Source organism: Xiphophorus couchianus, chromosome 15, assembly GCF_001444195.1.
Source record: "Xiphophorus couchianus chromosome 15, X_couchianus-1.0, whole genome shotgun sequence".
Taxonomy (NCBI): Eukaryota; Metazoa; Chordata; class Actinopteri; order Cyprinodontiformes; family Poeciliidae; genus Xiphophorus; species Xiphophorus couchianus.
Window position 1 is genome coordinate 14,582,697 of NC_040242.1, and position 16,653 is coordinate 14,599,349.

The following is a 16,653-nucleotide window of genomic DNA, read 5'->3' on the forward strand; positions in this document are numbered from 1 at the left end:
CCAGGTTAAACGCGCCGGAGCCTCCTACCAAGGCCCGCTTTCTGACGCTGGGATCCAAGTTCCGCTACAGCGGGCGAACGCAGGCCCAGACCCGGCTGGCCAGTTCCCTCATAGACCGACCCGCACCCAGCTTCGAACGCACCTCCTCTAAACGCATCAGCCGCAGCCTGGACGGAGGTAAGACAAGTAGCATCTGTATGCGAGAATCGCGCACCTTTTTTAAAGAATTTCTCAACCGAAGGAAATACGCATCAAAAGAGGAATGTCAAGCATGAAGCACAGTTAGAATTTCATAAGTTTATGTCTGAATATCTTTTTCAAAATGGATCTGAAATGCTCTATGTCAGAGCAGATACAGGAAATAGCTGGGGCATCTGTTTCCTGTCACACACGGAGAGACAGAGCGAGGGAAAGGGAAAGAAGAAAATAAAGAATGCTCTGTTTATTGAAAATAACAAAATTCTCAGCATGTAATGTCACATGCGATTCTGGCCTCTGGGCAGTAAGCAAGTGTGAAGTTACCTTACATTATCTTAAAGCTGCTTTCATTTTTGTAGAATCACAATAATTTTATTGTCTTTGAAAACAGAACGCACCGTTTATCCTGTGGTTTCCCACTTTTGGTTTACAGACTCCACTTTTTGCAGCTGCTGGCCTCCGTTTCCTGTCTGTTGCATTGTTCACTTACCTTACAGCGACCCCTGCTGGACAGATTGTTGCTTCAGTTCATTGTTCTTGCTCATTGGAACTGGAAATTAAACCATCAGATAACCAACAGATTTTCATTGTGTGGTTTTGCCTCTTCAGCACCGGTGATCAGCATAACTGAGGCTGGAAGTGAGACAGCGGAGAACGGACGGGATCACCGTCTAGAGCTCCACTCTGACTCCAAGGTGTGTATTCACCAAAATCTCATCGAAAGGGAAATATTAAAGCAGAAAAGGTCTGCCAGTGTTTTTAGACAACTTTAATTCTGACGTTTTTATTATTTCTGGGAGTGCTGAGTTATTGCTCAAAGAACAGAAATCAGTAACAAGGTGACACTTTCTTTGTAGAGCACTGAAAAAAGCATTATTTTGCTGTTCTTGTCAACTTCTTTAAATTGACTTTCTGATCACTACCTCAAAAAGCATCAACTGCCACAGGGAGGACGTGAACAGAACCAAATCGAGGGCCAGAATATTGTGTTTTGGAACATTTTTCACTGCCTTCAGGGGTAAAAAGAAAGGAAAAATGTCTGACTTTCTTTGCTTGTTTCTGGTATTTCCTGAAAATCCTTTAGACCTCTAAAGAAAACACTAATGTATTTGTTTTCAGCATGTCAGTTTCAATGCAAGACTTCACGTCATCTTGGGCCAAACAACTATTAGATTCCATCAAGCTTTAAATATATCATGAGAAATTTGCAGACACACTTATTGACACCTCTAGTGTTCCTTTTTTGTTCCACACAAGAACAACATGAAGTGGTTGTTGTCAAAGAAACCTCAGAATCATCTGTCTAAAGCAAGCTGTTTCAGCCAAACCCTCATCAGATTTAACGAGCAGCATGTGTTTACATTTGTGATAGTAGCAGAGAAAAGGCTCTATTTGACCATCGCTCTGACTGTAAATATGAGCAACTTTAGGTCTGTAGCTATTTTCTTTTGGAAATATCTGCCTTACTTGATCTACACATTGTCCTATTTTTCGCATTTTGAAGAGTGGCTAAGTGACATGAGCTTTAAGCAGGCTCTGGAAAAAAGGAGGCCATTCATGATTTTAAGTTTCTGGAAATTCTGATCAACTTGTAAATCCCAAAATCGAAATTACAGTAGAAAAAAATATAAATTTTCTTTTTTTTTAATTCATTTATTTTTATTTTTAGGAGTTGTAATAGGTGTGCATTTATGAAAAAAAAATCTTTTGACATGCTATTTATTTCCTCTTAATGAATCTCCTCAGATTAAAGGCTTTATTTCTCTAAACTTGTTAGTGTGAGATAAGCCTACACATTTCCACTTACACATGGTGTCAATATGTGCGGAGACAGATGCATATCACTTAATAGACTGATAAAGTCACTAAATGTTGTGATGTTTACCTGGACTGCCATGCACTCACATGTCCACAAGGGGGCACTGTGCCCTCCTGAAGCCACCTCACAGGAGTGGATTCTGTTTGCAGTGCATGCCTCCTGTCCCACCACCATGTCCCTCACTCCCACCCTTTCCCTCCTGATCCTCACTCGCCTCCCGTCTCTTGCTGGTGACGCCCCCTGTTGGCAGTTTCTGCGAACTCCTGTGCCCTCTACTTTCTGCACTTTGCTCTGCCCCGCTATGTTCACTTTGAAGCTGTTGTGTCGTCTCGTTCACTGACTAATGTTATGTTTCTTTCCTTTTCTCTTTTTTTCCTTCACAAACACTCCCTTTAATTTTGCTTTTCCAATATCCCACTTGCATGATTTTATATTTTCTCGTCATGAAATGCCTGTCGCTTATTTTGGTCTCGTTTCAATTGATTTTTTTTTTCCATGCCTCTTTTTTTAATTTTATTTTTTACTTTTTCGTCGTGTGTATGCAAATTTCCCCCTTCTCTATTATTTGCTTTATTTCCCATGTACATTTTCCCTCACATTCACTTCCCACCCATTAGTCAATCTTTATGTTCCCTCTTTCGTTTTCCTCATCATCCTCACTCTCCTCCATCCCCCCTTCGCTCGACTCCATCTCCGAGCTTGACCGCGCCCTTTCCGACATCTCCGAGGACGACGACCGGGCCGAGGACGCGGAAGCCGCACGCTCATTGTGGAGCCTCCCCTCAAACACCCTTTCGCTTTTCACCGATCAGCTGATCTTGGCTGATCTTGGACACCTCATTCAAACCTCTTCATCCTCCCAGCCAGTCTCTGCCTCTCAGACATGTAGCTCAGAGCTTGTGAAATACGAGGAGGGTGTAACCAGAGCAACAGCCGGTTGGGCAAATTTGCGACAGTGGTTCTCTCTGAAGGGTGTGGTTAAATTAGTGTCTTTCATCTTGTGTTTTCTCTCGGTTTTAAGCAAGAATGAAAGCAGGTGTCTGCCCAGGAAGATATTTACAGGGCTAGGAGAGAAGCTGAACATATATTTTAACATTTTTGGCACTAAATATTCAACTTTCAACCTAGCTGCATTTAGATTACATCAAATTATGAGCTGGTTAGCATTTCTGTGGGCTCGTTTTCTGGCATTTTTGACTCATTTTCCACTAAAGTTCAAGAAGTTTGTCAGTACTCTGCCTTTATACACAAAGCAGCTACAGTTTCACAAAGTATCCTCCATCCCCTGCCCACAGATTGTCTCCTTCCCTTTGTTTTCCTCCTTTTCTTCCTGTCCCTCTCTTCCTCTTACCACCTTCCACTCTTCTAGCTTCCCAGCATCTGTCCATCGCTACCTCCTAAACCCCTCCCCTCTCTTCCTCCCATGCCTCTTGGCACTCTTCCTGCTTGTCGTGATGCTGACAGCGAGCCAGTCAGTCGTTTTAGCCCTGATTTTAGCCACACCCCTCGGCCTGACCCTGTCCTACTTGGAGACCACCGTCTCCAGTCGAAGAAAGACTCTTTTGCCTGTGTCTGTCAGCCACGAGGCAAGCAAGCGTAATTTAAGCTCTGGTGTAGACCAGGACGCCTCCGCTCTCACACCGACACACACACACCCTCACACCAGGCACCATGGAGGCACGGGTTGGACCCAGGAGATGTGTGATCCTGCGGCATAAATTCGCACATTCACATTTCTCATCCTGCCCCACTTTCCATTTTAATTCTTTTTTTTTTTCAGCCTTTGTGAGAATGTAAACCACATAGAAACCTAAATGTTTCCTCCTTTATGTTTTTCTCTGCCAACAGCACCTCCTGCACCTGATAAATACTCCCCCTCTTAGCTTCCCTGCACCTCACTCTAATCTTTCCAAAGTAAAGAATGAAATTTGTGACATTATTTAAGGAAGCAGAACTATAAAAAAAGAATCTAAATGAAGAATAATTATATAGTGTAAGTAGATGTATGTAAGGCTTTTAGATGCTGTTTTTGGCTAAAGTAAACAGATACGTGTTGAATACACTGTACAGTAACTTAACAAAATAGATAAAGTGTAGTATTTAAAAATCTGCATTATTTTACAGTATTCTCACTCAGCATTTATTAGCTCTTGGATATTAAACAAATGTGCCTCCCTTTGTTTACATATAGGCATGGGCCGGTGCGAGAATGTCACTGTATGAGAGACTTGATTAGAATTCTAAAACAGAAAAGCAAAAACGATTATCTCCTCTGCATTTTATATATCCCTGTTTACTCATTTAACACTGGGTAAGCCAGGCTGCCATGGCTGTTTTGACGATGAGCCCTCTATTATAATGTTACTTTATGTCGTGCTCTCATATAAACCATTAAAATCTCACTTCCAGATGGTCAGTTGATATATGCACATCAAAGCGATACATGTATCTCGAAGACATGACGTTTCCTGATATTTCCCACATACAAGGTAGCATGGGAAGCAGTATGATAGTAACTAACAGGCAGTGCACATTAACAATCTGAGAAGAGTTTTCTTTCTTCATACAGACAAAGGAAACCTCTTGCATCACCCTAAAAGGAGAAGAAATGGTTGATTCTGCTAACCGGACCATGCATATGTGTAACATATTTGATGCCCCCCTATAGAAACTCTAAAACTTAAAACATATTTAATTTTTTATGAAGACCCTCTACTTCATCTAGAGTAAAAATGACTCATTTCTCGTGAATAAAATTGTTTTTAATTGTTTGTTTTTTTATTTGATGTTGTACATAAAAATCAATTAAGACAGAATAAATAAGCTTAATTCACACTTGCAGAAAACTTTAAGTCTTTTTTTAATGTAGAATAACAGCAAGTTGTTGCCACCTCTGCGTACTAATCATCCTAAACTTCTTACATATAGTTTCACATGACCAGAAGTGTTTCCTAACACAAGGGGAACAGGCGTTTCTCATCATCCATTTCACCGTTTTTTTAAAAACTCATTTCCCCTTCATTTTGACTTCCACCTCCCATGTCTGCCACGCTGAAGGCTGAGGAGGTGGACTTGAGCCCTGCCGATGTGGAAGCCATCCCCTCCCAGGTCTGTAAGACCTGTTTATTAAACATGCTAATTCAAAGCCTGATGTTATGGTACAAGACTATAGAGGCCGTAATCCTAACCTGTCCTTTCTCCTTGACTTTACCCCAGCAACAGTCACCTGGACGTGCTGAGCCTGCCTCCTCTCAGGTTCATAACACTGTTATTGGTGATTTGGTTGCGCCAATCGTTTTCTCTTCTCACGTTGGTTGGTTTGATGGTTGACGTTGCCCTAAAGAAATCAGATCAAATCAGCTGTGTAGTAGATAATGAAAGTCCAGTCAGAGGTTGAGTTGTAAAAACCGATGACGAATGGGCATTTTCAACCATTATTTTCCATTTCTGCTGTGGCTTTCAGTTTCGCAGGTTGTGTTTGGGTTTTGCTTCGTGTGTGTGTGGTTCATTACGTCATTTTGGGATTGCTGAAAAAAAACGCTGGGGTTTGTTGGTTTATGTGCATGTCTGTTGGCGTTGTGGTGTTTCGAAACGCTTTGGCGGCATGGGTACAGCACTCAGATCATCAGAAATACCAAAATGTTTTCTTGTTCCTGCCCCCATGGTCAACTTTTTTTTCAGTTTGGGATATTTACAGTAATTTATTTTTCTTTTTTTTTTTAAGTCAAATTAGTTTCTGTTATTTTCTCTACACATTTGAGTTTATTTTTTATTTTTTCATTAATTTTCTGCATTTTGTGCTGTATGTCTGCCTTCCAGAGTCCATTGAGAGTGCATGGGGACAATATTTATGTGAGGCACAGTAATTTAATGTTGGAGGTTGGTACTGGCGTCGACTGATGGCTGAAAACCAGATCTCCGTGTTTCTACTTTTTCTCTAACGCCATCAGAGCTACAGCCCGGTCTTTACTGGACTACCGTACAAGACTGCTGCCCTCTCGCACTCTCAGGCTCTGTGTGCATGCCGGCGTGTGGACATTTACTCTCTACTTCAGCTTTTGGCAGATTTTCAGCAAATCCCGTCTCATTGAAAAACTTTGTTTGAAGATCTTTCATTGCTCAATGTCCTAATTTGCGCAGCAGCTATTCTGATCAACTACGCCCTTATGTTGTACATTGATACTATATCCATGGTAAAGTGTACTAGCATTCTGGCCAGTAAAGGGGAGTTGGATCTGAATGTGTGAAATGCTAACTATTTGTTTCATGTGCTTTGACACAAAAGCACATAAGAGACTTGGTGATCTAGAAACAATTTCCCAGGCCGAGGGTTCACAATGGCTGCTTTGTGAATAGGATGTGTGGCGTATTGACGCCACTATAATGCATGCTCTGTGCATGTTCAGTGCTGTTTCGTGACTGTGTTTTTACCTTGTTTTGTTCTCAGTCCTTGATTGGTCAAAGAGTTTGATTATTGCCAGGCAGCTGCGTCTAACCTCACTAACCTCTGCACAAGGAGCTTCCTTCCTGTTTTCTCGTGATTGGCTGCCACTGCAGAGACATGTGTGGTTGGATAACAAACTAAAACGACAACGCCTGTTTGTGCAAATTGGGGCTGATGGTGATCGACTGCCATTGCGCTGAGAAGTCCACAAAGTATTTTGATAGTTTTAGTGTTAAATGGTTCAAATCGGGGATCTCCTGTTTGAAATTAAATCCTCTAGTTTTCTAAGATGGCCTTTTTTGGCCCTTAAAAGAGGTTTTTAAAGGCCAGGTTGGTTTTGTTCATTTTTATTCATTAACAAAACCAAATTTAAAAACTGCTTTTCATTTGAAACATTTAAGATTGACAAAAAGTAAAATTAGAAGAAATTTATAAATGTTTATTTACATATTTACCATATATATATATATATGGACAAACTAAGTAAAGTGAATTACTACCAGCTCCATATTGTACATTCTGCCATGCTGTTTATGACCTCATTTATGGAGAAAATAAAACAAGTTGGGAGGCCCCGTTTCACTGAAGTCTGGATTTCCAGTTATTTTTTTAACCACAGAAAAAGCTTCAGTGAAGCCTGCCCTCCATCCTGTTGCTCTTTGGATTGACAGATTATTTCTGAAAACGATGTTTTCCCGCCTTATTCCTTCTCCTTTTATCTTTTCCCCTCCCTCCTCAACTACCTTCTCTCCTGCTCTTTTCTGTTACATTTCTGCCTCATCATCTCACTATTGCTCCATTTTCTGCTTTTTTATTCCCAATCTCCTCTTGGAAACTCATCAAATCCTCACATCTATCCTTCTTTGATTTCCTCCCATTCTCCTCACTCCTTGTACTCATCCTTTTCCTACTTACTCACCCCCCCGTTTTCCACCAAATCCCTCATTCCCCGTATCCTGTCCGTCCCCATCAGGACCTCAATAAGACCCAAGACGAGGTTCTGAAACACCAGGCTAGCATTAGCCAGCTCAAGCGCTCCTTTATGGAGGCGCCTCCTCCCTCTCCTCCCCAGCCCAACCAGTGGGAGAAACGTCTCACCTCCTCTCCTGCTACGATACGCGTCCAGCAGCAACAAGTGGTACGTCCGTCCGGATGTCTATCTCTCTCGACAAGCCATTATATCCGCTGATGATTGCTGGGTTGTTGTGTTAGTTGAACTGAAACTAACTGCATTTCCAAAACTGTGTGTTTCTATGTACAGGTTGGTCCTCCATTGTGTTTAATGGTTGAACATTATTTGTTTTCTATTTTCGTGGCATCACTTCTCACTTAATTGAGCAACTGTTCCTGACACTTAACTTTCCTAACTCCTCTACCTTTTTATCCATGGTTATCTCGACTAACGCTCTGTTTCATTTTTGACAGCATGTGGGTTTTATCTTGCTTTCTCCTAACACTCTGATTCTTATAAGTGATAAAACCTGTAGTTTTCTCTTCAGCTCTCCATTAACCCTCTGCCACTGCTGTTTTGTGTGCATCTCTTGCCGTAGAGCCTCGAAGACGAAATAGCTTCGGTGCTTCTTGGCAGACGCACTGCTGCTGAATTTTACTCAGCAGGCGCTCCGCCTCTCTGCAGTGTGCCAGAACCACCACTAGATGCTGCTGTGACCACATGTTCAGCTGCTGCTGCTCCCACTGCTGTCTGCAGTTCATCTTTGTCTCATCCTGTTTCTGCACTCTCTGCCACTGAGGTGCTTCTGCTGGTACTAAACATTAAGGTGTCAGTTTACTTTGTATGGTCCCAAATGGACAGTTATGTTCCAGCTTGATGATGCTTTTTCTTAATTCAGAGAGCTTAAGGGTGAGAAAGATTGTTATGTTCTAACAGTCTGACTTAGTATGTGAAGTAAAATATTACTTTATCCCAGTCTAATTTAAAGACTTGGTGGAAGAGGCTAATGGGGATAAAAATCTGATTTCTGATTGGTCCTTCTTACCGAAAACACTATACAGCCAACATTCATATTTTGATCCCACTTAGCTTACTCATTGATGTTACGATACCCTTTAGTTTTTACGAGTTTCCTGTGCAACTATTTTTCTTACAGAAAATATATCCGTCTTCATATGCTAAAGTGCTAGGCTAGTACTGGCATGTTTAATTTTGATATGATCATTTTGTGACAAAACTTACAGAAGAAGTTGTTTCCTGCTTCATAAAGGTAGCGTTTTGTTATGAACGTCATAACATTTATTGAGTTGTGTTTCAGCTCCTTTCTTCTATACTGCAGCACCTAGGACAGTCTCTTCTTTACTGTAAATGTCATTCAAAGGGGTGGAAATAACTTATTTTTTTTGGAGAAAACAACCAGAATGAGGAGCTGAGTTTAGTTTTTTTTTTTTTATTTGTACTCTGTACCATTAGCTCACACTGGGGTCATCTCTAGTCCAACCATTATGTGAGATTTATCTTTATTTTCTTACCCATTTCTTCTTTTTTTTTAACCTCCTCTCAGTTGACCAGCTTGAAAGTGAACTGACACCTTTTATGCTTTAGTTAATTAAAGCTGCTTGGCAGATGTGCATATAAAGCCTGCTGTTGATGTTGCATGAATTAATTTGCGTCTGGGAGCATTTAATCCTCAGTGACTTGTTGATGCACTATTTTCAGGATTAATTTGATCTAAATCGACTAACAGCTGTGCAGTGCAAGGGTTTGTCATTTCTGGTGGTAAAGGAATGCAAATTGCCAAATCTGCACCCCAGACGTTCTCTGCCTATTAAAGACAGTACGATCTGAAGCATCTGTTTTCACAGAGGCTGAAATGGCGGGGGGGACAAAAAGAACCTTATAATGTGTTTATTGTGTGCCTGTTTGCTGGAGCTTCTTTAAATGGCAAAAGAAACGCATTGCCATGCATGAAAAAAAGACTCTTCAATACCATCCTTTCTTTTGTCTTTTTCTTCTGTGAGCAAACTTCATTTGTATTCTTATTTTGATCCTGTTTTTGCTCGCCCAGTTCCTGCCGTGGTTTTAGTGTACAGATGAGCAGATGACAAAAGCCGGTCCCATCCCCACCCTGTGATAGCAAGCGTCCCAGTGTTGCTAATTGCTAACAGTGATTTTCCCGCTGATGTGTGATTGATGTTGTCATCCTAACTTCTCTGTCACGCAGGTCAGTGTGCCGCAAACCGAAGCAGCTTCAGCTGATAACACGAGCTCTGAAACCAAAGAACCTGCAAAGGTGGTACTAACGTTCTTTGTAACCAATCCCAGCTTTTCATGACTTTCGCTTCCTTCCTGCCTCCATTTGTTCTCAACTGAGCTTTTACGTTCCCATTGCCACTTTGGTCGTTTCCAACTTGATCCAATGTAGAGGGTTCCTACACAGTCTGAAAAAGTATGGAATACAATTTTTAGGCTTTTGGTCTGGAAAAGTGGAAAGAATAAAGTTTAGGGAAAGGTTTTTGTTTCCAGGATTTTTTTCCTTATCTCATTGTCTTTTCCTCCTTATTTTTTGATTCCTTCTTTACTTTTTCCTTTTGTTTCCTTCCTTCCCTCTCTCCTTTTTCCTTTTCCTTTCTTAATTTTTTCTTTTCCTTCTTTCCTTTCTCTGCTCCTTTCTTCTTTCCTTGCTTCCTCCATTTCTTTCTCATTTCTTTCTCTCCTTCATTCCTTTGTTTTCCATTTCCTTCCTTTCTCCCTTTTGTTTCCTTCCTCCCTTCCTTTGTCTTTTTTTCACCTAATCCTTTCTTAATTTCCTTGCTTCCTTCCTATCTGTCTTTCCATGTATCTTGCTTTCCTTTCTTTCTTTTATTTTAAATTAAATGTAAAAGACAGAGAATCCTGGAAAGTTGATTATGGAAAAGTCTGAACATTTTCCATTAAAACCGTGTAGAAACCCTGCAGGATCTTCTTCATTTATACCTCATCTTATTTTCCTCATGTTTCTTGAGTATATATTTTTTTCTGTTAACCCATTTTTAATTTATGTTCAATGATCATATTTTGCTCTTGTGTTTTTTGTTTTGTTTTGCGTTTGTTGTATACATGTGCACCTCATCGTGTGTGCCTGTGCACTCTGTGTGCGTGTGTGTAGACCACCGAAGTTGAAATCGAGGAAACTGTTGTCATCCAAGAAGTTTCCAGAGCGCCCAAACCTGTGGTCGTCACGGTTACGGCTGACCCCCCTGCCGCCTCGCCCGCTGAGCACGAACCTCAGGACCAGAAAGTGAAGGTCGAAGAGGAAGCAGTGGTGGTGGAGGAAGTAAGCCCCGCCAAGCCGGAGAAGGCGTCCTCTGACAGCGAGAGTGAGGAGGAAGCAGAGTACCATCCAAACGTTCCTGCATCCATCTCTCAATCACAAATACCAGAGGGGAAGGAAGAAGAAGAGCAGATGAAGGAGGAGGAAGAGGAGCAGAAGCAAGCGTCTGCTCCGGTTGTTCCATCTCTTCCAGTGGAGGTCAGCCAGCCTGCAGAAGAAATGAGTCAAGAAGAAGAAGAATCTAAGAAGGAGGAGATGCAGGTTGAGGAGAAGAAAGACGATCAGGAGGAGAAAGAAAGCGGACGGGAGACGGAGGACAGCACAGATGATCCGATGGTGACCCCCGAAGAGGAGCCGGAGGGCCTCATGCTGCCCGAGGAGAGTGCAGAGGCCGCCCCCACCGAGGAGCCCGAGCAGCCTAAAATGAACGGAGAAGCCTCGCTGGTGGAAGTGGATCCCCGGCCGCAGGTTATTTGTTGCTCTGAGGTAAAGCCAACTGCGGAGCTCCTCCAGGGTTTCGAACCTTCCTGCCAGCCGTAGAAAACACCCACTTCTTTCCCCGCTGCTTCTCACATCGCCGGTTTCCTTTTCCTGCTTGTGTGAAACTTTAAGCCCCATGTACATTCTCACACTCCTCTCCGTTCTGTGAAAGCATATTGAGAAAATAAAACACCTTTTGAAGACAGTTAGGATTGTGCTGTAAGACTTCATCGCCATTATTGTTGGTGTTAATGTCAAATTCCTCAAGAAGCCACCTTTATTTTACTGCCCAGTCACACTTTTTCATGTCTCTGCCACATTTCCTGCCATTATCCTCATAGATATAGTGCCACTCATTGTGGTGTGTCGATGCTGTTGCCTCCTATGTTGTGTTGTGAAGTAAATGGGGCCTAAGTGGGAAATGCAAGATGCTTTTAGGTGTGCGCGTTTTCATTTTGCATGCTGATTTTCACCTTTATGAGCTGTGCCTGTGTGTTCTTTATTGTGTTTGGCAGTGACGCTGCTCCTCATATTTGTGGAAATCGTCATTGCCAAGCACTTTGGAAATGCCACCCACTCATCTGAATGCCACCTTGTTTACATTTCAATAGCCGCTTTGTTTTCCAGTCATTAGAGCCCTGCTGGCTTTATTGGCTCAGGTTCCCTTCATGTTGGTGCCTTCTCATGTTCGGAGTTGCATGTTGACACCCAAGAAAGTTCTGTGGTCGGTGCTGCTGCTGTAGCTGCTAGTTATCTTCTCTTAGCTAGATTGTAATTTGCTTTTCCTGGCATGACATTGCACGAGTTTAAGAGCCCTCGTTCCACCTGCATGAATTTTATTGCCTGTGTGCTTGTGTGTGCGCTTTGTTTACATACCTACACTTTCTGATACACATAGACTATTTACAGTCCCTTGCAACAATACTCAAAACTTCCACTTCATTGCCTTTTTTGAGGGATTTTATGTGCAAAGCTAAAACAAATTAGTGTATAACTGAAGTTTAGGAGAAACTTTATGCATATTTTATTTTTCTTTGATTAGGTCACGTTCTATATGTTTGCTTAGTCTCCTACGTGACTCTGCAAACCTCTTTTTCAATAATTAGGTGACTGACTTCTAAAAGCTATTGGTTGTTCTGGATTTAATTTAGGAGCATCAGAGTTAACAAGTTCATGCCACACATCTTAGATTTTTAGCCATATATTATCTCTCTGCAGCTTGAACTATCAATCACTACTTTGTTTTGGTCCGTCACATAAAATCCCAATAAAATACAGTAAGGGAAGCAACACTTTTGCAAGGCACTGTATATTATCAGTACTTACACAAAGTCACTTTTGTTTGGTACCGTTGTCTTTGAAGTTGTCTAAGAGAATTAACTTCTCTTAATTTTGTATTAAAGTGACAACTACCTTGGAAGTAATTCTGATGCCAAAGACGTATTATGTGTCTATTTATGTGTTCCCAAAGCAGTCTCATATTAAACCTATTAACCGTCTCTCCTTCCCGCTCACTCCTGTCTCTCCTCCCTCCCCAGCCGCCTGTGGTAAAAACAGAAATGGTGACTATATCAGACACGTTTGCTGCCCAGAAAACTGAGATAGCCACAAAAGAAGTGCCCATCGTGCACACGGAAACCAAGACCATCACATACGAGGCCGCACAGGTGCACACTTAAGAAGCACAGGGAGTTTTTCTTTTTCATATTATTATAATTATTTCTTTCCTCTGTGTACTTTTTTTTTAATTTAATGACGAAAACCCTTTAGTTTAATATACTGCAAACCTTTTTATTACTTGTGTTACAAAGTGCTTCCTTTTCTAGCAGCAGGGCATGGCGCCACCAGTTATTCCTCCATCCAAAGAGAAAAAAAGTCTTGCATTGTTGAGATGAGTTCAAGAATTTGCTGATGTGGAGCCGATGATCTCATTTTTTCTCTCTTTTACTCAGTTGGATGGTAATGGTGATGGTGAACCCGGAGTGTTGATGACTGCTCAGACAATCACCTCTGAGTCTTTGTGCACCACCACCACCACGCACATTACCAAGGTACAGAACATGATTATTCATTATGCATTTTCATGTTGATAGAATTTAAATCTTACAGTACATCAGTTCTTCTTTTTTTATGTCTTAAACTTCTGAGTTCAGGATCTTAAGTTTCAAGTTGTATTCATATAATTTCCATCATTTTAATATTGACTTATTTATCTATTAAATTTGGTTGAAATATATGGATATTTTTGTTCCATGTTTTGAAGTTATCGATAAATTGTACTCTGCTTTGAGAAAACTCCAAGGGACATTTTGATGCACGGCAGCAAACGAGCATCATAGTCGAACTTTTAGCCTTTTCTCCTCTAGGCTGCAAAAGATTTTGACTCTTGCAAACGATTTATCTAGGAAATTAAATGTTCTTGACTACCTGTCCACTGCCCTGCTCGTTTATCACAAAAACTGCACAATTGTTTGAGTTTAAATAAATCCTATTGAAAGCTGAAGGAACCCTGAAGTTAAACTGAAGCAGAGTCTGATATTTAATTTTTTTTTTATGACGCCATCATCAGGCCATCTGTTTCGCCCCCCGGCTCTGCGCTTCCCTCTAAGCTGCGTCTCACCAGTCGGGCCATTACACTAACAAATAACCACATGTGACGGTCATCAAAGTCGTGTCCTCCGTTTTGTTCCAGACATTAAAAGGCGGGCTCTCGGAGACGAGGATTGAGAAGCGCATCGTAATCACCGGCGACTGCGACATCGACCACGACCAGGTGGGTTCTCAGCCCCTCTGCTCATCTCTACGGTTTTAGCTGCAGCTTGTTGGGCCACTTTAACCTGACAAGACGTGGAAGATGTGAAAGGTTCTCTCTAAGATCGTTTCTTTAGATGTAGAGTGTAAAAGTGTTGGGTTTTTTTAATTTAAAACCATTTTTGGGTATTTAGACTTCTGGTGACATGTCAACATCTTGTTGCTGGCAGCCAGAGGGCGACTTCTTCTTTATCACTTTTTCCCTCCATCCTTGCCTTGTTGGATGTTTTTCTTTTGTTTTTGTTTTTGTCTAAACTTATCGATCTCCCGGTTCATTTGATTTGCTGTGTTTGCTTCCAAATGTCAGAGATTTTGTGTCTTCTGTTCCAAATCAGTTTAGTCAAACTCAAATGAAAATGGACTGCCTTTGCATCTGCATGACTCTTGCTCTGTTGTTTGTTTAAGTTGCATGTCTGTTGGGTTTTGCTAAATTTTAGCAAAAGCAACCAGCCTGAGTTTCAGTGTTTTGGGAATTGATTTCAGTTGGAATAATCTCCTAATTTAAAGCCATTTTACTCTGTCAGTCCTCTTATTTACCATTCTGTCAACCCAAAAACGTAAAATGGTCCACTGATCTTTCATATGATGTTTTTTTTTTAATGCTTCTTATTTCATTTTTTTTCCCCTTTATTTAACACCATCATTTTGTCCTCCTTCCCCTCCACTGCCTGTCGTGCTCGGTGTCTCCCCTATGTGGCTGCCCTTGGGTACTGCAGGCACTGGCACAGGCCATTAAGGAGGCCAAAGAGCAACATCCTGACATGTCTGTTACCAGAGTGGTTGTTCATAAAGAAACTGAACTGGCTGAGGAGGAGGATTGACTGAACTCAGGTAATAATAGTGAGAGTTGCACTATTGTTATTATTGTTATTGAACCATTTTCTGTCTTACTGAGGTACTAGAAGAGTTTCGACGCAGCAAATTGTCTTGTATCGCAGCATCATAAATTTTAAACAACTCTAGCCTTTAGCTCCAGTAAATTTATTCACTCACATAAAGATTCTTTTTTCTGGTGGGACATTTCATAGTGTTCCCCTATAACATTTCACAATGTTGAGAGTGGGATCTTTCACCAGTCCCATCTGCACAAATTTGCTAGATCATCCAGAGTCCTGACCCTTCCGCCCTCCATGAGCTAAGCTTCCAGGGTTTTAACAGGATTTAACCCGAAGGACTAAGAGCGTGTGTTTTCACTTGTTAGTCTAGTAGACTCGGTTCGAATGGGGACCAAAATTACTACATTTATTAAATTTTCAGTTGCCGCGGTTATATACTGCATTTCACTTTGTCAAATAAACCAAACCATTTAACAAACCTGCTCCCCCCACCCTCGCCTTTGGTGGCGCTGCACCAAGAACCACTGAAGGAAACGAGACGAATCCTCTGATGAAAACACCGAGCGCAACTTCCTTCTCCATGAAATGTAAACAAAAATGCAGTAGCGACAAATGTTAGGTTTTCTTTTATTTCTCTTTTGCTTTGGCAAAAGACCACGAGCCATTTCTCCCACTAGCACTAGACTTGTGCATTTGTTTTGGTCGTGTTTACCCAGAATGCTCTGTGCTGTAGTCCACTTCCTGCTTTTGGAGCGGTGTCCGGATCTCCTGCATTCACATATGTATTCGAATCGCGCCAGAGTTTTTAGGCAGACCAGTTCTTTTTTTTTTCTCTCCACATTCACACCTCCCCAGATGTACTGGACTTTCTAGGCAAACGAGCTAGAGTTTAATTAGAGCGGACTTAACAATGGTAGTGGCCTTAGATGGTCATGAAAGACGGTTGAGTTTATGTCCATTAAACTATTTCTGTGTTGATTCAACCATATGTTTTGTATCTTTACGCGCTGAAAAACCCACTGACGCCACATTTTTAGTTTTCAGTTTCCACCAGATTTTCATTAATATCGCCCTGGAATTCTTAAGAATTTATGAAAATAAAAAGGAAATAGGGCGTAAGTATCTCAAGCTTCCTAGTAGTGTTGGTTCCCTTAAATCTCAAATTATATAGTGCATTTGATTTTCCTCTGAAGCTAGATATAATGTCACACCTGACTCTAGAGTCTTCTAATTCTCAGTCTGGAAACAGTGGGAACTATTATCAGCATAACATTTCAATTACAGCATGTTTCTCTCCGCTTCGTGTTCAAACTCTGAAAAAACATGTTCACAAATATACAGTTTACAGCACTATGTTTGCCACCACAGAAACAAAACCCAATAGAAGAGCTAATAAATAATTGATACCAGCGAATATCGCTACGGTCTGAATGCGTGTCGGTTTTATTGGCTACTAAAACGAACACACTGATTTTCCCACGAGGGTTTTTAGCTGAAGGCTTTTTTTTTATGGCATTCTTCTAAAAAAAAAAAAAACAATGGGTGTGTTTATAGGGTCCAATTATTGCTACAGAGGCTTAGTTTCAGTTAGCATAAATATATTATAATAGCATAAAATGATGCAGTTTTAGTTCTGTTTATTTTTAAAATATTTTTTGCTAAAAGTAGATTTTTTTCCCCCCTCCGACTGGAACTAAATAGTTGATTATTCTGACATTTTTCACATGCTGCTGCAATAAAAGGACTTTTTGCACATCTTTATCAGTAAATGTGAAGGGCGATGTAGCTGAAAGTGGAACG

At 41.1% G+C, this 16,653-nt stretch overlaps 1 protein-coding gene across 13 annotated transcripts in view; it reads left to right on the forward strand.

Moving 5' to 3' along the window:
• The window catches only part of epb41l2 (erythrocyte membrane protein band 4.1 like 2), a 52,895-nt gene that overhangs the window by 33,407 nt on the left and 2,835 nt on the right, over nt 1-16,653 (forward strand). For 4 of the 13 annotated variants that reach the window (XM_028041127.1, XM_028041130.1, XM_028041129.1 and 1 more), the window contains exons 13-24: nt 5-177; nt 808-893; nt 5,075-5,125; nt 5,234-5,272; nt 7,435-7,599; nt 8,012-8,212; nt 9,638-9,706; nt 10,562-11,212; nt 12,745-12,873; nt 13,159-13,257; nt 13,899-13,979; nt 14,734-14,848. In XM_028041127.1, the coding sequence (XP_027896928.1) occupies nt 5-177; nt 808-893; nt 5,075-5,125; nt 5,234-5,272; nt 7,435-7,599; nt 8,012-8,212; nt 9,638-9,706; nt 10,562-11,212; nt 12,745-12,873; nt 13,159-13,257; nt 13,899-13,979; nt 14,734-14,838 (1,849 nt within the window). In that variant the 3' untranslated portion in view covers nt 14,839-14,848. Of the gene's footprint in view, nt 1-4; nt 178-807; nt 894-2,634; nt 4,823-5,074; nt 5,126-5,233; nt 5,273-5,836; nt 5,897-7,434; nt 7,600-8,011; nt 8,213-9,637; nt 9,707-10,561; nt 11,213-12,744; nt 12,874-13,158; nt 13,258-13,898; nt 13,980-14,733; nt 14,849-16,653 lie in introns of those variants that run through there. The other 9 variants (XM_028041133.1, XM_028041139.1, XM_028041134.1 and 6 more) reach the window with 9 other exon arrangements.